The sequence below is a fragment of the Rhinoraja longicauda genome, chromosome 9 (assembly GCF_053455715.1).
Source record: "Rhinoraja longicauda isolate Sanriku21f chromosome 9, sRhiLon1.1, whole genome shotgun sequence".
NCBI classification, from domain to species: Eukaryota; Metazoa; Chordata; class Chondrichthyes; order Rajiformes; family Arhynchobatidae; genus Rhinoraja; species Rhinoraja longicauda.
Genome location: NC_135961.1, coordinates 41,157,015 through 41,183,027, shown reverse-complemented (window position 1 = coordinate 41,183,027; position 26,013 = coordinate 41,157,015). Strand labels below are relative to the sequence as shown.

The following is a 26,013-nucleotide window of genomic DNA, read 5'->3' as shown; positions in this document are numbered from 1 at the left end:
CACATCCCTCCCTCCACCACTCCCTCCCCCTCGATCACTCCACACCTCCCTCCCCCAAACCTCCCTCTCCCTCCCTCCCCCCCTCCCGGATACAATGGAAACCCTAAGAGGACGGGCCAAAGGGGAGAGTGTGGGGAGAGTAAGAGTGGGGATGGGGGAGGAGAGAATGGGGGAGTGGGGAATGGGCCCAACGGGCCCACTTTGTCTAGTTTATATATAAAAATGTGCAAGACCCAAGTTCACAGGGGAATATATACAAAGCTGAAGGTCTTTGATTTATTTGGTTATAAAATCTGACAATACTATTCACAGGAGCATGAAGATCTAATTTAACAGGAACTGACTTGATGGCTACTGTGTTCCTAAGTAAATCTAAAAAAAACCCTACCACAAGGTCAATGAGATTGCTTTAATAACAGTTTTAAAAGAAACAATACGCAGGTACACTAGGATTTAGGGGGGGGGGGAATTACAACTTGGACATACAGTTTCTCATCCAATGCTACTGTGCAATATTTTTTTCTCAGTGGTCTAATTTATTGAATTGCTAATGTGTAATACTTACCAAAATTTAAGAAGACTAGCTTGGCTTGAATGGCTGGGCATAGCTTTATTACAAAAGGAATGCAAATGTATACTGCTAAGATCCACAAAGCTGCCTTCTTGATTCTGTTCAACAGCCGAGAACGTCTATATATAAAAAAGAGAAATGTTAAAAAAAGGTACTCTACAAACAAGCCAAGCATTGTACTCATTAATTCTATCTTATACATTGTAAATAGAACAAAATCAACTTCCTGTAACCATATTTCATTCCTCATTTACGATGAAAAGCAAAACAAAAGAATGAAAGGCCCCGACCCAAAATGTCACCTGCCCACATTGTCCAGGGATGCTGCCTGACCTGCTGAGTTACTCCAGCACTCTGTGTATTTTTTTGTAAACCAGCATCTGCATTTGCTTGTATCTCACAATTAAATGGATATTGGCTAATACATGTTTTATTCATTCTTTTTGCAAAAGCTCTAAGGAATATTGTGTAAAAGTAATATTGAGACGTTCCTGGAAGAAACATAATTTCATGCAAACTGCAAGATAACCTCATTCATTCCAAAGAGGAAGAAAGATTCTGAGTAAGAGGCAACCGTGGCTGACAAGGGAAGTTAGGGATGGAACAAAACTAAAAGAAAAGATGTATAACATGGCAAAGAGTAGCGGGAAGCCAGAGGATTGGGTAACTTTCAAAGGACAACAGAAGGTAACAAAACGGGCAATAGGGGCTGAAAAGATGAAGTACGAGGGGAAGCTGGCCAAGAATATAAAGAAGGACAGTAAAAGCTTCTTTAGGTATGTTAAGAGAAAAAGATTAGTAAAGACAAATGTGGGTCCCTTGAAGGCAGAAACGGGTGAAATTATTATGGGTAACAAGGAAATGGCAGAAGAGTTGAATAGGTACTTCGGATCTGTCTTCACTAAGGAAGACACAAACAATCTCCCAGATGTACTAGAGGACGGTGGATCTAGGGAGACACTGAAAGAAATTTGCATTAGGCGAGAAATAGTATTGGGTAGACTGATGGGTCTGAAGGCTGATAAATCCCCAGGGCCTGATGGTCTGCATCCCAGGGTACTCAAGGAGGTGGCTCTAGAAATCGTGGACGCATTGGTGATCATTTTCCAATGTTCAATAGATTCGGGATCAGTTCCTGTGGATTGGGGGGTAGCTAATGTTATCCCACTTTTCAAGAAAGGAGGGAGAGAGAAAACAGGGAATTATAGAACAGTTAGCCTGACATCGGTGGTGGGGGAGATGCTGGAGTCAATTATTAAAGAGCTAATAATGGCGCATTTGGATAGCAGTAAAAGGATTGGTCCAAGTCAGCATGGATTTATGAAGGGAAATCCTGCTCGAGGAATAAAGGGGAAATATGGGACGCGGGGATGAGAGACAAGTGTACTAGATATAGTGAGTGGATTATGAGTATATTCGAAGCAATAGTCTATTTCCCTGGGTTGGGGAGCCTAAAAGTGGAGAGCATCAGTTTGCAGTGAGGGGAGAAATTTAAAGGAGATCTGAGGGGCAAGATTTTCCAGAGGGTTGTGATTATATTGAATGAGTTGCCTGAGAAAATAGCAGAGGCAAAGAACTTAAAAGACATTTGAACAAGTACTTGAATAGGAAAGTAGAGAGATTAAGGCCTAAATCATGCAAACGGGATTAGCGCGAGTAGGCATTGTTCTCAGCATGGACGAATTGGGCTGAAGGACCTGCTTCTACCTAAAATTATTACCAAACTACATCAGTTTTTTTAAAATTACACTATGGAAATGTACCAACAATCTCAACGTTGTCAGTTAATCTCTCTCATGTTATTTACGATACTACCTGAATTCCCTTGATGGAATTACTGCAGAGTACTGTAATCCCTCCTGGGTATCCATTATCTCCATGTAATACAACCCCAGCCAGTTATTATTCCACTTCTGCATGTTAAATGACACAACCTGGTGCCTTGTCAAGGATGCATTACATGTTAGAGAAGCAGTTATAAGATGAAGCTAATAAAACTATTAATAAAAAGTATTAATGCTTCCTCAAAGTCTGAAAAGGACTTCTAAAGTTAATAAATTAATATTTCACACATTGGTATTTTCATTGCATGTTTGCATACATTTAAAAAACAAAGAGGATTTAAGATTTGCTTATAAATGTTAAAATCAAATCCTTACTATGGAAATAAAGAAAACAAAATAGCAATTTGGTGTGTTCTTGAAAATGTATTTCAAATCATTACAATAGACAATAGGTGCAGGAGTAGGCCATTCAGCCCTTCAAGCCAGCACCGCCATTCAATGCGATCATGGCTGATCACTCTCAATCAGTACCCCGTTCCTGCCTTCTCCCCATACCCCCTCACTCCGCTATCCTTAAGAGCTCTATCCAGCTCTCTCTTGAAAGCATCCAACGAACTGGCCTCCACTGCCTTCTGAGGCAGAGAATTCCACACCTTCACCACTCTCTGACTGAAAAAGTTCTTCCTCATCTCCGTTCTAAATGGCCTACCCCTTATTCTTAAACTGTGGCCCCTTGTTCTGGACTCCCCCAACATTGGGAACATGTTTCCTGCCTCTAATGTGTCCAATCCCCTAATTATCTTATACGTTTCAATAAGATCCCCCCTCATCCTTCTAAATTCCAGTGTATACAAGCCTAATTGCTCCAGCCTTTCAACATACGACAGTCCCGCCATTCCGGGAATTAACCTAGTGAACCTACGCTGCACGCCCTCAATAGCAATTACAATTGTCCCCTAATCAAGATGCTCTACAACACACACATGGAAACAAATAGATTCACAGACCACTCCGGTTTCCATTAGGTTACCTGAACCATATCTGGAGAACTAATTACAACATGCAACCAACTTAATTATTAAGATGATTACCTTAACTTAATTATGAGGATATTTAGCTCAAATACAAAAATCAGATTCAAACACTCCAACAATAAAGGAACAGAAGTTAAGGGAATAAAATATTAAAATAATTAGATAAAACTTCAAGTAGCCCTTGCTTTCCCTCTCTCCATCCCCTCTCCCAACCCAGTTCTCCCACCAGTCTTACTGTCTCCGACTACATTCTGTCTCTGTCCCGCCCAATCCCTTGACATGTCTAAAGAAGGGTTTTGACCCCAAACGTCACCCATTCCTTCTCTCCAGAGATGCTGCCTGTCCCGCTGGGTTACTCCAGCATTTTGTGTCTACCTTTGATTTAAATTAGCATCTGCAGTTCTTTCCTACAGATAAAACTAAAAGTTGTACAATGGTAATTTCATGTTCTTTTTAAACAAGGTGCACAAGATGTTCAGACAGGTACATTCCATTTCGCAGTATTACACTATGAAACTATTTTGTAAATATAAAATCATTCATGAAATCCAGTACAGCACAGGAACAGGCCCTTCCACCCACAATGTCCGTGCTGAAAATGATGCCAAGAGCATCTCTTATCAACCGGCACATAATCCATATCCCACCATTCCCTGCATGTCCATTCACAAAATGCTGGAGTAACTCAGCAGGTCAGGCAGCATCTCAGGAGAGAAGGAATGGGTGACGTTTCGGGTCGAGACCCTTCTTCAGACCGGTCTCAACCCGAAACGTCACCCATTCCCTCTCCTGAGATGCTGCCTGACCTGCTGAGTTACTCCAGCATTTTGTGAATAAACACCTTCGATTTGTACCAGCATCTGCAGTTATTTTCTTATACTACCTGCTTGTCCATGATCCTTTCCAAATGCCTCTATCGTATTTGCCTCCACTACCACTTCCAGCAGCGCGTTCCAGGCACCCACAAAAAACCTTGCCCCACACATCTCATTTAAACTCTGTCCCTCTCATTTTAAAGCTATAATTTTATATAAATTTCACTTCTCCCCGCAACCTCTAGCATTCCAGAGAGAACAATGCAAGTCTGTCCAACCTCTCGCACTATGATCCGCAATATGGATCACAAATGGTAAATTGCTGAAATATGCACTGACAAATGTTATTTCTGACTGAATTGATTTGGGAAAATTAGAAAAACATAATATTAACAAATGGAGATAAGAGACTGCAGATGATGCAAAAACAAAATGCTGGAGGAACTCAGTGGGTCAGGCAGCATTTGTGGAGGAATAGACAGGCGACATTTTAGGTCAGGATCCTCTTCAGACACAACAGGACAGAAAGTGCTGGAGGGGAATCAAGAACCAGAGGATATAAGTTTAAGGTGAGGAGGGGGGGGGGGGGAGGGGGAGAAGATTTCATAGGAACCTGAGGGGCAGCTTTTTGTTTACACAAAGGGTGGTAGGTACATGGAATGCGCTGCTAAAGGAGGTAGATGAGGCAGGTACTCACAACATTTACGTTTTGGGTCAAGACCCATCTTCAGACTCTGAACAAATATATTCAAATATTTAACGGTGCAGAAAAGATTCACCAGGTTGTAACCAGGACACGAGGGCTTGAGTTATAATGAAAAGCTGGGACTTTTTTCCTGTGGCTGAGGGGGTGACAAAATCATGACAGGCACAGATATGGTAAATAGTCCCAGCCTTGACCCCAGGATGGAGTCATCCAGAACTAGAGGACATACGTTCATGATGAGAGGGAAAAGATTTAAGAGAGACCAGAGGGGCAATCTCTTCACATATATCAAACTAGAGGAGGCTGCAGAGGTGAGTACAATGGTGACATTTAAAAGACACGATTACGAGAGGTTTAGTAGTACTGTATTGTGTTCAGTTTTGCTCACCTTGCTATAGGAAAGATGCCATCAAACTGGAAAGAATGCAGAGATTTATGAGGATATTGCCAGGACTCAAGGCTCTGGGCTATAGTGAGTGGTTGGGCAGGCTGGGACTTTATTCTTTGGGGCGCAGGAGGCTGAGGGGTGATCTGAAAGTGGTGTATAAAACCATGAAGGGAATAGCTAGGGTGAAATCAGAGTATTTTACCCAGGGTAGAGGAATCAAGAAACAGAGGATCTTGTCGAATGCAAAGTGGTTGTGTATTTAAATACATTTGAAAGTAATAACAGCTCTTCCTTAGGAAAAACAAGATCACGGCAAGATTTTTCTACATGGCATAAGGCCTGCCTCAAGACTGAATTATTCAAAACATGAATTTAAAAACAGGTATGCATTTCAGGTCCATACTAAGAAGCAGGCCTTTACAAAGAAGCAGTTAATGAGTCTTAATTTCCAGTGTCCTTGATCTGCCCTCGGGTGGTAAGATTCCACAGCATGAAAGGGAGAGCTGATTCACACATGTTTACGTTTATTATTGTCACGTGTACTGTTGTACAGTGAAAAGCTTGTTTTGCATGCTATCCAACCAGATCAGATATACAAAAATGCAATTAAATTACAAGTACAATAGTAACAACAAAAAACCACCTCCCCGGGCAACATGTTCCAGGCACTCAGCAGCCTCTGTAAAAAAACTTGCCCTGCACATCTCCTTTAAACTTTGCCCCTCTCACCTTAAAGCTATGCATGCCAGTATTTGATTTTCTATCCTGGGAAAAAGTTAGAATATTTAGAAATGGTGCTGTACTTACAGGTAGAAAAGACATTTAAAGAGTAGAGGTAGATCCTTCTCTGGGAAGAACACACAAGGAGTCGCCACTTATAATAAATATATATTAGTACTAGCATAAATACAAAATGTTTCATTCCTGGTGCACAGAGAATCCAGAAAGGCAGTGTGCATCATGAATGACACTGGAGCCGTTTCTGATAAATAAATAAATAAAATTCCCTCACAATCTTGGAGCAAATAGAGCTGGAAGATCGAGGAGGATGATGCAAGGCGAGGTGGTGGTGTGGGCCATGAGGTACATGCAGACGTGCTTCAGGGGACATCAACAGACTTAGTGAATGTGCAAGAACGAGTCAGATGCAATATAATGCAGTAAAAGATTTTGGTTGCACCAGGGACGTCAAGCTCATTTGCACTAGTATTGGGGTTATTAATGTATTGAATTGTTTTGTTATATGTTATCTACGTGTATTATGTTTACAAGTCTGTCAATCCTGCTGCATATCCGGCCGGATGAATATTGAATTGTCTAATTGTAGGTAACTAACACACAGTTACTCCAGCACTTGATGTCTTCTTTTGTAAACCAGCAGTTGATTGTTTCAACTGTAAGAATTTCACTGTTCCATTGTTGGTATATATGACAATTAAACACTCTTGGTTCTTGAAAAAAGTGAATTCATCGACTTTGGTAGGAAAAAAGACACTTTTTAAAAATGGCAATAACTGGCAAGATGTAAGTGTTGAAAGGAATCTCGGTGTCCTTGTACATGAATCACAGAGAGTTAACACGCTGGTACAGCAACCAAAATGAAAAGAAAACAATACCCTGGTCTTTATTGCAAGAGGAATTGAGTACAAGAGTAGAGATCTCCTGTTCGCATCACATACAGCCTACGTCTACAGGAATACAATGGACAAATCTGGTCCCCTTACCAAACGAAGGCTATACTGGCAGAGAGGCGAGAGGCAGCCTGTTGTACAATGTAAGATTAAAACAGACTGGACTTTTTGTCACTCTAGTTAGAAGAATGAGAAGTTACATCAGTAAAATGTGTAACATTCCATTCTTAAAGGACTCGACAGAGTATGTGCGGAATTGATGTTTCTCCTAGCTGGAATCAGAAGTTACCGTCTTAAAGTATGTGGTCAGCTATTCCAAAATGAGATAAGAAGAAAGTTAGAATGTGGAAACAAAAGCACTGCAGATGCTGGTTTATACCAAAGATAGACACAAAGTGCTGGGGTAAATTAACTGGTCGGGCAGCATTTCTGGAGAAGGATAAGTGATGTTTCGGGTCTGTCTTCCTGTCTGAAGAAGCGTCTCGACCTAAAACGTCACGTATTCTTTTTCTCCAGAGATGCTGCCTGACCCACTGAGTTACTCCAGTACTTTGGGTCTATCATCTATAACAGGGATCTCCAAACTATGGCTCGCGGGCCACATCCGGCCCGCCACGGAATTTTATCCGGCCTGCAGCAAGCTCTTAGACACCGGGGGACTGGAGGCAGAAGCTGCCGGAGAAGGTTCACTGGAGAGCGGATCGCCACCGATCTGGAGCATTGCAAACAACAGACTCAAGGAAACTTCCCTCCTCGCCGCCACCACAGCTCACCCTGGTGCGTTAGAGGGAGACGGGCCGGAGAAGAGAGTGGAGCAGCGGCGCTGATCTCGCTGGCTCTGGGAGAGAGGGAAAGCGAGGGAGAGAGAGAGAGAGAGAGAGAGAGGGGGAGAGAGAGAGAGTAAGTGGCGGCACTCCTTCACTGGCCCCTCCGACACCCTCCCCGTGCTCCCGCTCTCACCTGCTACTCCCTCTACCCCGACTCTCTCCCCCCCCCCCCCTCTCTACCCCTCTCTCTCTCTCTCTCCCAGTGGTGGTCACTGTATTTTTTCTGTTTTATAAATAATTGTATACCTATGTCCTTTTCAGAATGGCAGGCAGTAGCGAGTGGAGTGCCGCAAGGCTCGGTGTTGGGGCCGCAACTATTCACCATATATATTAATGATATGGAGGAAGGAATTTGAAGTAACACTAGCAAGTTTGCAGATGACACAAAGCTGGGTGACAGTGTGAACTGCGAAGAGGATGTTAGGAGGTTGCGGGGTGACCTGGACAGGTTGAGTGAGTGGGCAGATGAATGGCAGATGCAGTATAATGTAGATAAATGTGAGATTATCCACTTTGGCGGCAAAAACAAGGAGGTAGATTATTATCTCAATGTTGTCAGGTTAGGTAAGGGGGAAGTGCAGCAAGAACCTTGTACACCAGTCACTGAAAGTCACAGGTCCAGCAGGCAGTGAAGAAAGCTAATGGCCTTCATAACGAGAGGAATTCAGTATAGGAGTAAAGAGATTCTTCTGCAGTTGTATAGGGCCCTGGTAAGACCACATCTGGAGTATTGTGTACAGTTTTGGTCTCCTAATTTGAGGAAGGACATCCTTGTAATTGAGGCAGTGCAGCGTAGGTTCACGAGATTGACTGTCATATGTGGAAAGATTGCAAAGACTAGGCTTGTATTCACTGGAGTTTAGAAGAATGAGAGGGGATCTTATGGAGACATATAAAATTATAAAAGGACTGGACAAGCTAGATGCAGGAAAAATGTTCCCAATGTTGGGGGAGTCCAGAACCAGGGCCACAGTCTTAGAATAAAGGGGAGGCCATTTAAAACTGTGAGAAGGAACTTTTTCACCCAGGGAGTTGTGAATTTGTGGAATTCTCTGCCACAGAGGGCAGTGGAGGCCAAATCACTGGGTTGATTTAAGAGAGTTAGATAGAGCTCTAGGGGCCAGTGGAATCAAGGGATATGAGAAGGCAGGCACGGGTTATTGATTGTGGATGATCAGCCATGGTCACAATGAATGGCGGTGCTGGCTCCAAGGGCCGAATGGCCTCCTGCACCTAGTTTCATATATATTCCAATATTTCAAGCGCTTTTAAAAAATTGAATATTATTTATTTTTTGCCATATAAACCTAATGTAAACTAACCTAACCTAGTTTAACCTTTCCTAACCTAATCTAACGTAACCTAGTCTAAACTTTTTTGAGTTTATTAAATTTATAACGCTCACACTTTATTTTTTTCCTACGGCCCGCAAAAAATGTGCCAAATATATAATGTGGAGCTCTTGCTGAAAGGTTTGGAGGCCCCTGGTCTATAAGAAGAAAGGAGTTCACTGAGAGACGTGAATCTTTAGAGTTCTCTACCCAAGAAAGTGGTGGAGGCTCAGTCACTGAAGTAGATTTAAGAAAGTGATTGATAGATTTGTTAGCTATTAAGGGAACCAATGGATATGAGGTTAGCAAAGAAAGTAAAGCTAAAGCAAAAGGTTCATTGAGATTTTATTGAATGACTAGACAAAGTGGACCCGTTGGGCCCAAAGCTCTCCTGCATTGGTGCAGCACCCTGTCCTCCCCGTCCTCCCATCTCCCCCACTCCCCCTTCCGCCCTCCCTCCTTCCCCCCTCCCTCCTCCCTCGTCCCCTCCCCTCCTTTTAAACTTTAAAATGTGAATAACTAAAAATATAACACCGATTTCAATGAAACTACTTGCATTATCACTAAAGTGACAATGGTGAGTGAGGTGGGCCTAAAATTGTCACGCTATCGTGCACCGTTTTGGCTGAAGTTCAGTCACAAACAAGATAACAAACGAGAGTTTTAGTATATAGATGATGAAGGCACAAAGGGCTGAGTGGAATTCTGGTTATAGTCATTCAGCATGAAAACAGGCCTTCGGCCCTACTCGTCCATGCCGCTAAAATGCACCATCTAAGATAGTTTCATTTGCCCACGTTCGGCCTGTAACCATTTAAATGTTTCCAATCCATGTACCTCCGCCCCCCCCAACACCGCAAATGTATTTTACATGCTGCTTTAGTACCTGACTCAGCTACCTCTACTGGCAGCTAATTCCATATACACACCACCCTCTGTGTGGAAAAATGTTTGCCCCTCAGGTTCCAAGTAAATCTTTCTCCTCTTAGCTTAGATCTTCTTATGTTTCCATTAAGGATAGCATCTCAAATAAAAAGAAAACAATAATGCATTTACATTCCCATGGAAAGACTTGGTTTTACTTCCTGGAATTGCAATGAAAGCGATACTAAAATTTCAAGAACTCTATGTTCCTCTAGATTTAGCAGAGCAATTGATTAGCAACAATGTAGATTTGTTTTCTCATTGCTGATGCAGTCATTCAACGTCTACTGAAATTTGTCGAATCAAATGTTAGTTGTTTCAAAATTTTTTTGTACCATTTTCCACCAGTGCAACCTTTCTCTCCATTCTCTAAAAACATTCTTCACCCAATTTCCATGCTATGCATAGATCCATTCAGATGGGAAATATAGGAGCAAATATAGAATATGAAAAAGGAGCAAATTAGAAGAAATACATGCAGCAAACTCATATCAATATGAAGACACAAGGAACTGCAAATGCTGGAATTGTGAGAAAAACACAAAGTGTTGGAGGAATTCTGGGTCAGGCCGCATCTGTGGAGGGAATGGACAGATAACCTTCCAGGTCAGGACTATTTTCCAGACTTCATATTAATAAGGCTATTTACATAAAACATGAAATCAAAAAATGTGATTTCACAGCCTGACGCATTTTCTGCCACTCCTCAAATCACAGGGTTGTTGTGATAAATGGTTTAATTTTCTCAGACATTGTGGGCTGAGAGCCTTTGCTTGGCTGGCGCTGCGAAAGGCCCTCCCAGTCAGATTCTTCCTGTACATTCAGTCTTACTACCGATGCACGCTGCCCTCGGGACGGGTGCTACAGAGAGGAGATAGTTGCCCAACTCGTCGCAGAGTGTGGATTTGCGAAGAGGGTCCGAAGAATGATGCAAGTGACCAGTTCATTCTAAACAGCTCTGTAACTGAGGATTTTCTGATTTATGGACTGTTCCCAGGGACATATTCAGAGATGGAAGTGGTGCTGCAAGACCATCAACTTGGTGAAATACGCTCTTTGGTCTGTCCAAAACTAGTTCTATTTTGAGAGGGCAAAACAGAAACACGATGATGAATTGCAGAATTAATCCAACCTTGGATCAGTTGCACCAGGTACTATTTTGGTTGCCTCGCACTTGAAAGGAAAGAGAGGAACTGGGGAAAATAACTCATAAATATCATACCAGAAATGCAAGGTTAGAAATACCACAAAGGGGTGAACAGACTGGGCTCTTTACTCCTCAAAAGCAAGTGCTGAGGGATGATCTAACAGGAATTTTAATCATGATTAGCTATGATACCTAATGTACCTAACAGGAATTTTAATCATGATACATTTGTGGAGAATTACAAATATGAAGCCTCAAGGTGTATTTTTTATTTACACGCACGTCAAGGTTTTTTTTTTTACAATAACACCCTTTTAAATAGCCCTTGAAAGAGTTACTATATTAAAGATACAAAATAAAAGCAACAATGGAAATGAAAAATGGGGTGGTCAACATGTGAAAGACTGCAGACAGGACCGGCAGCCAAGATGAAAAATTGTGAAGTGAGGAAGGGTTTTGTGTGAAGAGTCCCGATCCCGTTGTGTGACCATTCCCTCCACAGATGCTGCCAGATCCGCTGAGTTCCTCCAGCACTTTCTGTTTTGCTCTAGATTCCATCATCTGCAGTTTCTAGTGAATCACTGAAATACATTTGATATCAGAATCAGAATAACCTTTATTGTCATCCAAAAAAACAAGTCTTTTGGACGAAATTCCATTACCCACAGTCCAACAATAAGAGCAATAAAAAGAAGCAATAACACACACAATCACAAACCAACACAAAACAAAAAAAAGAAACATCCGTCACAGTGAGTCTCCTCCAGTCACCTCCTCACTGTGATGGAAGGCCAAAATGTATTTTCTCTTCCCCTGCCGTCTTCTCCTGCGATCAGGCTGTTGAAGTTGCCACGTCGGGGCGGTCGTGGTTCCCGACATTGAAGCTCCTGCCTCAACATGGCATGGCATAGTAGTGCAGCCGTCAAGCTGGTGCCTCACAGCGCCAGAAATCCAGGTTTGATCCTAACCTTGGGCGATGTCTGTGTGGAGTTTGCACACTTTCCCTGTGACCGTGCGCGTTTCCACCGGGTGCTCCGGTTTTCTCCCACATTCCAAAGACGTGCATGTTGTAGGTTAGTTGGCCTCTGTAAATTGCCCCTACTGTGTAGGGAGTGGATGAGAAAGTGGGATAGCATAGGAATAGTGTGAAGTTTATTTAGATGATTTTATTTTGAAATGAAAGTAAACAATTCTTGGGAAAATAAAGATAAATTACCAAAATAAGGTAGTCACAAAAAAAAAATCAAATAGGGAATACAGATCTTTACCCTAACTTCCTTCCAATAGGAGTAGTTGAGATGAATACTGCAGAGCCATTTAATGGGAAGCTAGATGGGCAGATGGGAGAAAGAAAAGACACCAGGTGCTGGAGTAAATCAGTGGGTTAGGCCGCATCTCTTGAGAACATGTCCTGATGACTGTAACCTCTTCAGCTCACCTAGGCTCTCCGGACACGGTGGGGGTCTAGCCACTGTGTTTAAGAAACATTTCAACTGCCGCCTCCTGAACGCTGATCATTTCTCCAGTTTCGAGGTGCAACTAATTAAAGTAGGCCTAGTCTATCCCCTCTTAATTGTTCTTGTGTATCGCTCACCAAAAATGCATAAGGACTTCATCACCCAATTTGCTGATCTTATCTCTAACATTTTGCCCAAATTTGACCGGGTCATGATTCATGGTGACTTTAACATTCATGTTTGCTGTCCTACCAAGCCTCTTGTGAGTGAATCTATGCACCTGGTTGAGTCCTTCAATCTGACTCTACTTACCACTGGACCCACTCACAGCTAGGCCATACACTCGACCTAGTGTTATCGTCCGGTTTCCCAATCTGCTATATTCAAATTATTGAGGCTTGTCTGTCGGATCATAGCGATATTATATTTGATGCATCTCTGCCTTTCTCTCCCGCCAAATCTCATCTCCCTGTTCGTTACTCCCGCTACATAAACTAATTGACTGCCAGTAAGTTCTCCGAGGCTCTCATAGCTGCCCCCAACATCTGCACTATTGAGGCTTCTCCCCCCATCTCTGCACTGAGGATCTCGTCTCTTTATTTAATACCACTTGCTCTTCCATCCTGGATTCTGTTGCTCCTCTTAAAATGAAAAAGCCTAAGCCCAAAGGTCGGCCTTGGCTCAATGGCACCACCAGAGCCCTAAGAAGGGTGCAGAAAATCAGAACGGAGGTGGAAATGTGATAAGCTTCAAATTTCCTTCGAAATTCTGAGAAACAATCTTCTCAAATACCAGGAAGCAGTAAAGTCTGCGAGAGCACAATACTTTTCCGACCTTATCTCCAAAGACTCTCATAATTCCAAGGTCCTATTTAGCACTATTACCTCTGTCAAATGTCCCGCCGCCAGTACCAGCTTAGTTGGGTCCCCTGCTAAGTGCGAAGAAGTCTCTAAATGTTTCACTAGCAAAGTGGTGAACATTAGAATGAATATTTCCCCTCCCACCCATGACCTAGCTGTCTCACTGGTCTGTTCATCTAAATTGGACTGTTTCCAACCCGTCACTCTATCCTCCCTTGCAAAGCTTGTCTCCACTATGAAACCTGCAACCTGCCCCCTAGATGCTGTCCCCACTGCCCTTCTGAAGGATGTCATTGCAATAGCCGGTCCCAGCATCCACTCTATCATCAACAGTTCTCTGGCCACTGGCACTGTTCCAACCTGTTTCCAGCCCCTCCTGAAAAAACTTAACCTAGACCCCATCTTGCCTAGCAACTACAGACCCATTTCCAAACTGCCATTCCTGTCAAAAGTCCTTGAAAAGGCAATTCTAAATCAACTATTGCCTTACCTACACTAAAATACCATCCTGGAAAGTTTCCAGTCAGGTTTCAGGGCCCACCACAGCACAGAGTCTGCCTTGTTGAAGGTACACAACGACCTGCTTCTCGCCATCGACACCGGCAACTGTGCAATCTTGCTCCTTCTCGACCTCAGCGCAGCGTTCGATACAGTGGACCACACCATCCTTATTGACCGTCTCCGGTACGGGGTTGGCATTGATGGCACTGCCCTGAGCTGGTTCGTTTCCTTCCTCAAAAATAGGAGTTTGTCCATCAACAGGCAATTATTCCTCTTCCCCAGCTAGCCTCTCCTGCGGGGTTCCACAAGGCTCCATCCTAGGCCCCAATCTCTTCTCTCTATACATGCTCCCCCTCGGCCAAATCATTCAAAGGCACGGCATTTCTTTCCACTGCTATGCGGATGACACACAGCTTTATCTCCCCCTGAAACCCAACAACCGGTCAAATTTAATCAGCCTCATGCACTGCCTTGAGGACATAAAATGTTGGATGGCACAGAACTTCCTTCAACTAAACGAGAGCAAGTGTGAGGTCATCCTATTCGGCCCACCCGACTCCATCAAAACGATAACAGGCAGCCTTGGAAGCCTATCCTCCCTAGTCAAGCCGCATGTCAAAAACCTTGGCGTGATATTTGACTCTGCATTAAAGTTTGACAAGCAAGTCAACACTGTGGTAAAAGCCAGCTTCTTCCAGCTTCGTACCATAACTAAAATCAAACCATTCCTCCAATTTGACATTGAAAAAATCATTCACGCATTCATTTCCTCCCGTCTAGACTACTGCAACTCCCTATACACTGGGATCAGCCAATCATCCTGTCCCGCCTGCAATTGGTCCAAAACGCCGCAGCGAGACTCCTGACGGGTACCCGTAAAAGGGACCACATCACCCCGATTCTGGTCTCTCTCCACTGGCTCCCAGTACGGGATAGAATCAACTTCAAGCTCCTCCTATTCACATACAAAGCCCTAAACGGGCTTGCCCCCCCCCCCCCCCCCCCCTCCCCCACCACTATAATCACAAATCTTCTAACTCTATCTCCAGGTCCCTCAGGCCGGCCGATTTGGGGCTACTCACTATCCCGCGGTCTAGGCTTAAGCTCAGGGGTGACCGCGCTTTTGCGGTTGCAGCTCCGAGACTGTGGAACAGCATCCCTCTCCCCATCAGAACTGCCCCCTCCATCGACTCCTTTAAGTCCAGGCTCAAAACCTATTTCTACTCCCTAGCGTTTGAGGCCCTCTGAGGGGGCACTGTGAATTGTTTATGTATGTGCTATTATGTTTGTGTGCCATTGTACGTTCGTTTCTTAGTACCTGAACTGATGTACAGCACTTTGGTCAACGTGGGTTGTTTTTAAATGTGCTATACAAATAAAATTGACTTGACTTGACTTCACTAGTGATGTTTCGGGTCGGGACCCTTCTTTAGACCTTCAGTCTGAAGAATGGTCCCGACACAAAAAGTCCGGACATAGTGCCTGAGTCACTTGAGTTCCTCCAGTACTTTGTATTTACTTTCGCAAACCAGCTTCTGCAGTTCCTTGTCTACAGGCACAGGAACAGAGACATGCTGCTGGGAGTGACTGGAGAGAATTAGGAGACTTCAATGGAGCATAAATCCTAGTCTGGAATAGTTGGCTCTTAATTTGTGCTCTATATAATTCCAGATAATAACATTTCATTTTCACCATTTCCTGTCTTCAAGAGAATAAAACAGAAGATCCAAATGGGTGTGGTAGTGGATGTAATTCCAGGGAAAAGGAACTCATCTGGGAAAGAGTTTTATTCCCCAACTGTCTCTTCTAAACCTGACCTTTGGTAAGCGTGAAACTATTTTTCCATCCAGGTTTATCATCAAGTACTTCAAAGGTCAGGACAGAACAGATGTCCTTCAGCTTGATGATCTTCACCAAACCATCATAAATTACCTCAAAACACAAAGTGCTGGAGGAACTCAGCCGATCAGGCAGAATCTGTGGAGTGAATGGACAGACCATGTTTTGATCTAGAATCCTTCTTCAGACATTTCCTCCAAGGATGCTGAAGAAAGTTCCCGACCCAAAGTGTCACCTATCCATGGTCTCTGGCGATGCTGCCTGACTCCCTGAGTTACTCCATAATTTTTGTGGGTTTTTTTGTATAGCATCTGTAGTTCCTTGTTTCTCCCTCCAAAATTGCTGTCTGACCCACTGAGTTCATCCAGTACCTTGTGTTTTGCTCAAAATTCCAGTATCTGCAGTTCCTTGTACCTCCATCATAAGCTACTTACTTTCTCACCAACAGTATTCAGGAAGACATGTCATGTTAAATCAAGTTGGAGGGCCAAAGTAAAATATTCATCACTGTATTTAAAGCAGAGTCATTCAGACACCAGTAATTGCAGATGCTGGAATCTTCAGCAAAACACAAATTGCTGGAAGAACTCAGCAAGTCAGGCAGCATCTGTGAAGGGAATGGACAAACAACGTTTTGGGTGTGGACCCTTTCTTCAGACTGATGGAATAGGGAGAAGAAAGCTGGAAAAGAGAGGTGGGAGCAGGATGCAGCCTGACTGTGATAAGTGGATACAGGCGATGGATGTTTGGCAGATGACAAAGGCTGGTGTATTTAAAGTATAGGCATAAAATGCTAGAGTAACTCAGCGGGTCAGGCAGCATCTCTGGAGGAAAGGAATGAGTGACATTTCAATCCTTCCAATCCTTTCTACTTCTAAACCTGACCTCTGCTCCAGACGGTTAATCATGTTATCACTTCAAGTTAAGGGACAAGCCGGCTCATGTTTCTGTAAATGGCTGTAAGTAGACACAGCACCAACATTATTTAACAAAACAACAAATATTGAGAATGAACTTGAGTGCAAAAGTATCAATGCCTTTTTTAAATATTAATATATTAATATTCAAAATATTAATATTAGGCAAAGACACCACAAATTATGGATAAAATACTTAACAGTGCAAGCTTCTAACCTCCCTTGCAATTATCCAAATCAAGGAAAAGCAAATTAGAGACCATATTTTCTATGGTATTATGAAACAACTAATAACAGTAATTGCGTAACTTTATGAATAGCTATACACATTTATTGTAGAGTAATATATATCTCTCAGCATAAAACCAACTAGCTCTTAGCGTAGAAGTAATCCAATGGCATGAGAATTAAATCTTCCTAAATTATTCTAAGAGAAAATCTTCTAAGAGATTGCATTAGTGCAGAGCAGATATGCAATAGCACCAAACTTGGCATGGTATGCTACATTTAAAATGCATTCTGCTTATCACTGCTCCTTTAAGCTCCTTTAAGGACTCTCCAGCTCTAAATCCTCCTTTTAACTTTTTTTTTGGAGCAGTTTTAAAACAAAAACAATACTTTAGGATACAGTATAAAAGTAATTTGATGCATGATGTGGTAAACGAAGTGTTCTTGGGATAATGAGAGTAGCAATGGACTCATCTTCAAAGCTCTCTACCACTGTTTCCCGCATTAAGTATATTTGCTCCTTTTGTTGACTAATTCATCAAGATTGATCCTACAATTACTATTATATTATGATTAGACTGTATTATTATATTTTGCCGTTACCAGGCCGTTACTTGTTTTTTGGATGACAAATAAAGATATCTTGAATCTTGAATAGAAGGGGATCAAGAGGATATAGGAACTGCTGGTGGAGATGTGCCTAATTTTTATGATTGCCTATTACTAAAAAAAGACAAAATGTTAGAGTAACTCAGTGGTTCAGGCAGCATCTCTGGAGAACGTGGATAGGTGACATTTCGGGTTGAGATCCTTCTTCAGGCCCCATCAATCCCCGTGATTACTGCTGTTCTCCTGCTCTCGCCTTTTATTAATTTTGCCTTAAAGGTCTTTACTGACTTAACATTTGCACTTCTTTTTATATAGCCATGGGATTAAATTCAAAACATGACTAAAATCGCACCTCCTTTTTCCAGTTCAAGCCCCAAGTTTATTTTCCATTTTTACCACATAACAGTTATCCTGTTATTGTATCTACTTTCCGCATCAACCATCACCAAAATAAAAAGATTAACTGAACATTTATGTTCCTGCTGCCATAGACAAATCTGCAATGCACAGCTTGCTACTCTGTTTGCTTGTGCTGGACAGAGTGGGGAGGAGAGATAGAGGGGGGAGTGTGGGGGGGGGGGGGGGGGTGGGCAGCAGATAAATTGAGAGGAAAAGGAGCTTAAGAAAGAGGAATAGTCCGAAGGGATGATGGGAAATGGAATTAGGAACAGGGGTGAATCCAAGAAGGAAACACAATGGAAGCAGGAGCAGAACAGAATGTGAGGAGAGGAGGAAAAAGAGGATCAAATCCATAGGGGAATGTGAGGAACAGATGTAGGGGCGGTCTGAAAGAGAGAGCATGCAAGGCTGTCTGAGAGAGGAAGGTAGTCCCGAAAGAGAGAGGGAGAGAATCCATTGGGAAACAGATAAGGAAAATTAATTTAAATCACTCTCGGAAATTCCAGAAAGGCAGTATCCTGGAAATGCGTCGTTCTTATTAATATTTTTAGAGGGAGTTTTACTTCAAAAAACAATACTTTAGGTTAAAGTATAAAATCTGAAGAAGGGTTTCGACCCAAAACATCATCTCCAGTGACACTGCCTGGCCCGCAGAGATACTCCAGCTTTAAGTGTCTATTTACGGTGTAAACCAGGTTGCTTATACTAAAGTACTAAACTATACTAAAGTAATTTGATGCATGATATGTGGTAAACGAAGTGTTGGGATAAAGAGAGTAGCAATGGACTCATCTCCAAAGCTTTTGATCACTGTATAGTCTCTTCCTACCACCATAGTCATGCAGCATGGAAGGTCCTTTGGCCCACCTTGTTCACACCAACCAAGATGCCCCATCTAAGTTTGCCCATTTACCCGCGTTTGGAACATATCCCTCTAAACCTTTCCTATCAATGTATTGTCCAAGTGTCTTTTAAATGTTATGCCTCAACTACCTCCTCTGGCAGCTCGTTCCAAGTTGAAACTTTAGAAACTTCAAGTGAGCTAAGCTGCAAACGATTACAGAAATACTAAAATATCTTTCCAATTATACAAACAAACGATTATTAAAAAGTTTCCTGACTACGAACCGATGATACAAGAATGTCATTGTAGTAAACACGATTCAGATATTATCATTATCATATCATATATATACAGCCGGAAACAGGCCTTTTCGGTCCGTGCCGCCCAGCGATCCCCGTACATTAACACTATCCTACACCCACTAGGGACAATTTTTTACATTTTTTACCCAGCCAATTAACCAACATACCTGTACGTCTTTGGAGTGTGGGAGGAAACCGAAGATCTCGGAGAAAACCCACGCAGGTCACGGGGAGAACGTACAAACTCCTTACAGTGCAGCACCCGTAGTCAGGATCGAACCTGAGTCTCCGGCGCTGCATTCGCTGTAAAGCAGCAACTCTACCGCTGTGCTACCGTGCCGCACTCATACAATATCTTTATCTGAAATATCTTTATCTTTAATAAGTGATTAATAATCTTTGAACTATGCACAATTTGAAAATGTAGTCAGATAATTTATTTGCCTTTTTTTGTAAATGACCTCTTCCGTCTTTGAGAAATGCTGACTCAACGCCAGTGAGAGCCACGGTCGGATCCGATTCACTGATTAAAAGGGCTACTTTTGAGGTTACTGGATGAGAAACGCGAAGGAAGCGAGAAATTTCCAGGCAGCAGATTAACCCGTTCATGTTCCGTGGGATTAGCCAGGCAGATTCGGAAGTTGTCAGTAATACGGTGACTTGTCCTGCCAGCTCCAGCCCACGACCCGTTCTTACCTCCGGCTGCCAATTCTCATTGCCGTCTTGGTGTCTGTGCCGAGGTCGTTCTCCTTCCTGCTGCTCGCTGCCTTGTGGCTGTGCTTCAGTCTCGAAGCAGGTATTGTAGGGTCCTTCTGCAGAGTCGTGACGGTCCTGTCATGTTCTACTGTCAGAGAATCTGCCCTCCTTCGCATTACTGGGGAAAACAAGACGCCGAGAGTCACCTTTTAACTTGGGAGAGGCGATGAGGGGGGATCCAAGTAGAATGGCTGAAGGCTGAGAGCCCCGGGGAGGTTTGTGGAAGGACCGGCGAGGATGGACTTCAGTCAGCCAGTGCTCGGTGTTTCTGGAAGCACCCAGTCCGTTACATTGTTTGCAGCAACTCCCACCTCTTGCAATCAGCTGATCTGATCAGCCGCAACCTCCAACCTTTCACCCGCTTGCAGCGCGCACGCCTCCCACCTTTCCACGGTGCATGCGGCGTCCATCTTTCAGGCTGGCAGAAGGTCGTCAACTCGTTGACTTTGTAGCATAAACTGTTTCAAAAAACTCTGATTTAAGAATGTATAACATCAGCTGTGTTTGGTGTGGCAGCAACCCGGAAGTTGACTTTCTAGTTGGATTTAATAAACACAGAATGAATTATTCCACCTTACGTCGTATGGTAGGAGAATCGAGAAGCAGATACAACGGGTTTAAGGTAACTGGCAAAATAGCCAAGGAGAAAACGAGCTCTATTTTTGACGGCGGTGGGGAGAGAAAGAGAATCCACAGGCAAAAAATGATGGGAGGTGAAACGCACTGTCTGATATTGATAACAAAATTCAGTGATACATTTTGAAAAAAAATTAAATACATAAAAGTGCTTCATGTTGACACGTTATTTACTGAATCACGATCAAGCGTTAAATTTTATAATGATCAATTAGTAACTAATACTATAGTCTAGTGGATTTATGGATTATCATGTGATTTAACAGAATGAAACATTTCATTAGATTTACAGTATTTGCAGGCTTTCTTTCAAATAAACACAATTAAATTAATATTCCAGGAGATCCCAAAGTACATAGCTGAGTTGCACACAGAAATAAATGTCTATTAACAACAATAAAGTAAATATTTGGAATACTATGTACAGTTTTGGTCATCCTGCAATAGAAAAGATTAAGATGGAAAGTGCAGGGAAGATATATTAAGATGTTGCCAGGACTTGAGGGCTTAAGCAAAAGGGCAGACTAGGATTATATCTCTTCCAGCGCAGGATGCAAAGTGGGGGTGATTTTATATAAGTGTGTAAAGTCAAGAGTGTTTTATTGTCATATGTCCCAAAACAAAACAATACAATTCTTACTTGCAACAACACAACAGTAAATGTAAACATAGTACTCTGTAAACACCATAATTAACAAAAGAAAAGTTCAGTGTATATACACACACACATACACTGAACTTTTTTATTGTTGATTATGGTGTTTACCGAGTACTGTGTTCACATTACTGTTGTGCTGCTGCAAGTAAGATTTGTATTGTGTGTGTGTGTGTGTGTGTGTGTGTGTGTGTGTGTGCGCGTGCACACACAAAGAAAACAGTAATGGTTGTAGTGCGGAGCTTATTTAGAGGTTGTCGTGTTTAATAGCCTGATGATTGTTGGCAAGAAGCTGCTCCTGAACGTGGACGTCACAGTTTTCAGGTTCATATACCTCTTCCTGATGGCAGGAGTGAAATGAGAGTTGGCCAGTGTGGTGTGGGTCTCTGAGGATGCTAGCTGCCTTTTTGAGGCAGCGACTCTTGTAGATCATAGTGGGAATAGATAGGGTGAATGAAGTCTTTTTTTCCAGGATAGGGAAATCAGGAACTCTAGGGCATAGATCTAAGGTGAGAGTACAAAGATTAAATAGGAACCTGAGGGGAAACATTTTCACAGAGGGTGGTGGGTATATGGAAAGAGCTGGCAGAGGAGGTAGTTGAGGTAGGTACTACACTACATTTAAAAGACACTTGGACAGATATGTGGATAGGAAAGGTTTAGAGGGATGTGGCCCAAATGGGAGCAAATGTGTCTAGCTTAGATGGGGCATCTTGGTCGGCATGGACAAGTTAGATCGAAGGGCCTGTTTTCAGTGCTGTATGACTATAAAAGATCAGTCCATTTGTTTTAGGTCTTGATTAAGGGATAAAGATTGGAAGAACGTCATGAGAATATCCCTGATCTTCTGTGATGAGTGTCACCAAATCTTTTGCATTAACCTTGTAGCACACACTCGGCTTCAGTTCCAAGTCTGGACCGAGACCTGAATTTTTCTTTGTTCAAAAAGCTGCACTGACACTCAACACAAACCTGATCACTTTAACCCCAGCTACCTAGTATTTGCTTGAAATACAAATTAATCTCTTGTGACTATATTAGGTCCTCACAAGATTCATAACAATGATTATTCACACAATTAATAGGATAACAGAGCAACAGTTCAAACAATCTGTTTCTTCCCAACAGTATCAAGCTGACTACATTTAATAAGTGATACTGAAGCAGTATTACAATTTTTTTTATAGGAACAACATTGCTGAAGTCATATTCCGCTTGGGTAGCTTACAACCCAATGGTATGAACATTGAATTCTCTAATTTTAGGTAACCTCTAACAACCCACCCCCTCCTCTTTCTCCCCCTCTGTTGCTCTACACGGATTTTCACCTATTTCTCCCCTTCCCATCCACCTACATTCATTCCTCTGGCTTCACAATTTGCAACTCTTCAATCGCTTTGTCTCACACCTTCTATCTTTCTATCTCCGGCATTTGACTAACAATTTGTCCAAAATTTGGGCAACAATCCAGAGCAGAGGAAGAGTACAGCTTTGAAGAATGCGTGAGTGCAAATATGGAGGAAGGCTAATTGAGGTTGATTTAGTCCAATGGTCACTATTATGAGGCCTAATTGACTTGATGTGGAGAAGGCTACAATCTTCTTGATATCGTTTTGGGTAAGAGCACAGGTAGCTGTAAATAGGGTTGTTAATGCTCCTAAGCACTGGCAAGCTGATAAGATTAGTTTATTATCTTGAATTAGTGGATGAAGTCAAATTAGAAGAAATACACCAGCTACCACTAATGTGCTTGAGTGAAGTAGGGCAGATGGCAGCCATGGGTGGAGGCCGAATTGTGCTGATTTTCCGGCAGCAGCTAATACTAGGCCAAGTAATGGTAAAATTAAATCTATATTTTTGGATAGAATAAATATTTGTTGAGTTTCTCATGAGTTGAGGTTAATAGCAAATCATGCTTTGCTAAGGACGAGTCCAATATCTCCAATACGATTATAAATAACTGCTTGTAGGGATGCAGGGTTGGCGTCTGCTCGACTATACCATCAGCCAATTAAGAGGAAAGATATAATACCTACTCCTTCCCTGCCAATAAAAAGTTGAAATAAATTATTGGCGGTGATAAGAATGATTATTGTTATGAGGAAAAGAAGTAGGTATTTAAAAAACGGTTAGTTTGGGTCTGTGTGTATATACCAGAGTGCAAATTCTAAAATTGATCATGTTACGTAGAGAGTTACAGGTGTAAAGATGATGGAGTAGAGATCAAATTTAAAACTTATATTAATATTTATTGGTCCTATATTAATTCAGTTTCAATTGGTGGTGATTGATTCTATCCCTTGGTCGAGAAAAAGAAATAGTGGGATTAAGCTGATAAGGAAGGAGAGTTTAACGGCTATTTTAACATGGGTGGATGCTCAATGTGGGTTAGTAGTTTCTTGGGGTGAGGTAATAGACAGCATTAGAGGATAAAGAAGAATGACGAAGATTAATAGGAATGAGGAGTTGAAGAGGAATGAGTTCATAGCTGTTGCTTGGAGTTGCACCAAATTTTTAGTTCCTAAGACCAATAGATAACTATTATCTTTTAGAAGCTTAAGTGAGTCATGGAGTTGAACCATGAGTAAAAGAGTTAGCAGTTCTTTTTGTTCTGGACCTCTCTTGGTGAATAAAAAGACTAACTTTTATTTTTAGAACCACAATCTAATGTTTTAATTAAACTATAAACACAAAATGTTCATCCTAAGACGAGTCCTGGTTTGGTAATAAATAAGAATTGTTGGGAGAAGGTGAAGATACATAAGTAAATGTTCTTGTGTGTGGGAGGGTGAAAGGAAAAGTAGGTGTGGAGGTGTTGGGCTCCATTGTGTGGAGCTCCTATTAGTAAAACACCAGTGCCTGTGAGGGCAATGGTCCAGTTTGATCATTTGAATAGGGAGGTAATAATAAGTAGTTCTCCTATGAGATTGGGACTAGGGAGTAGAGCTAGGTTAGCTAAATTAGCTAAAAACCATGATGTACCTATAAGTGGTAGAATAATTTGGGTACCTCGGGCTAGAAGAAGTGTTCGACTATGAATTCGCTCGTAATTTGTATTAGCTAGGCAGAAGAGTATTGAGGAGATTAGACCATGGGCAATTATAAGGGCGGTGGTGCCAGCGAAGCTTCATGGAGTTTGAATTAAGATAGCTGCTGCCACAAGGCCTATGTGATTAACTGATGAGTAAGCGATTAAAGATTTAAGATCTGTTTGTCGTAAGCAGATGGAGCTAGTTATAATAATACCTCAAATTGCTAAAATTAAGAATGGGTAGGCTATTTCTTTTGTTAGTGGATTAAGCATGACAATAATTCATATCATGCCATAGCCTCCAAGCTTAAGGAGAACTGCGGCTAAAATTATGGAGCCGGCGATAGAGGCTTCTACATGTGCTTTTGGTAGCCATAGATGAACACCATAGAGAGGTATTTTTACCAGGAAAGCAATTATACAGGCAGTTCATCAGTTCAAGTTATTAGTTCAAGAGTATAAGTTAGTAGTGTTTGGGTATTGTAAAATAAGTATAGACAGAGAGCCTAAATCTTTTTGTAAAGAAAGTAAGGCAATTAATAAAGGTAAAGAGCCTGCAAGGGTATAAAATAAAAAGTAAATACCTGCATTAAGGCATTCAGTTTGATTACCTCATCGTGTAATAATAATAAGTGTGGGGATAAGTGTTGTTTCAAATATTACATAAAATAGGATTATTTCTGTTGCACTAAATGCTATAATTAGGAAGGCTTGGAGAGTAATAAGTAAAGAGATATAAATTTGTTGTTGCTTGTGGGGCTCAGCAGTCAAATGTTTTAGGCTAGCTAAAAGTATTAGGGGGAGAAGTCAGCAGGTTAGTGTAAGGAGTGGGGCTGAAAGGGGATCGATGCCGAGAAAGAGGTTGGAGTAGTCTCAGCCTATTTCAAGATCCCACTTAAATCAAAATAGGCTTAATAATGCAATTAGGAGGCTGTTAGAGATAGTTGAAGTTCACATTCATTTTTTGGGTGAAATTCATGAAATTGGGAGTAAAAGGGTAGTAAGGATAAGAATTTTTAACATTGCAGGAGGTTAAGATTGTTAAGATGATCAGTTCCGTGGGTACAGGTGGCAGCTACAAGTAGGGCTAGTCCTGAGCTTGCTTCACAGGCAGAAAATGTTAATATAATTATAGGTGCTAGAGATAAAGAGGGGGAGTTTATTGTTAAGGATCAGATGGTAATTGCAATGAATAGGGAAAGTATTATTCTTTCAAGGCAGATGAGGGCTGACAGAAGATGGGATCAGATAAAAGCGAGCCCTGTAAGGCTAAGAATAGATGCTGAGGTAATTGTAAAGTAGATAGGGGTCATAAGATATTTATGGACTTTCACCACAATTTATTGTCTTTTTTTGGACTAAATACCTATTCTGCTCATTCAAGGCCTCCTTGAAGTCATTCATACACCAGTCCTAACGTAAGAATAATAATAATGATGGAGGCTCACATGATAGTGACAAATGGTGAGTAAAGTTGATCCCCTCATGGGAGAAGAAGGAGTATAGCAATTTCTAAGTCAAACAATAGGAAAATAATTGCTACTAAGAAAAATCAGAGGGAGAATGGAAGGCGTGCAGAGCCTAAAGGGTCAAAACCACATTCATAGGGGGATAATTTTTCATTGTCTGGGTTAATGGTTGGCAGTCAGAATGCGATGAATACTAAAATTAGGGAAATTAAGGCGGTAATGGCGATAGAGAATATGATGAGGCTCATTACCTCTCCTTGGAGTTTAACCAAGATTAAATGATTGGAAGTCATTTGTACTAGTTTATACTAGAAAGGTATTATGAACCTCATCAATAAATTGATACATAGAG

At 41.9% G+C, this 26,013-nt stretch overlaps 1 protein-coding gene and 1 pseudogene across 4 annotated transcripts in view; both read right to left on the bottom strand.

The window, feature by feature from the left end:
* abhd12 (abhydrolase domain containing 12, lysophospholipase) overlaps nt 1-26,013 on the bottom strand; it is a 97,948-nt gene that overhangs the window by 69,004 nt on the left and 2,931 nt on the right. For 2 of the 4 annotated variants that reach the window (XM_078405306.1, XM_078405309.1), the window contains exons 2-3: nt 19,811-20,405; nt 566-690 (exon numbers count right to left, since the gene is read on the bottom strand). In XM_078405306.1, the coding sequence (XP_078261432.1) occupies nt 566-690; nt 19,811-19,986 (301 nt within the window). In that variant the 5' untranslated portion in view covers nt 19,987-20,405. The remainder of the gene's footprint in view (nt 1-565; nt 691-19,810; nt 20,406-26,013) is intronic. The other 2 variants (XM_078405307.1, XM_078405308.1) reach the window with 2 other exon arrangements.
* LOC144596862 (NADH-ubiquinone oxidoreductase chain 4-like) lies at nt 23,800-25,215 on the bottom strand (annotated as a pseudogene).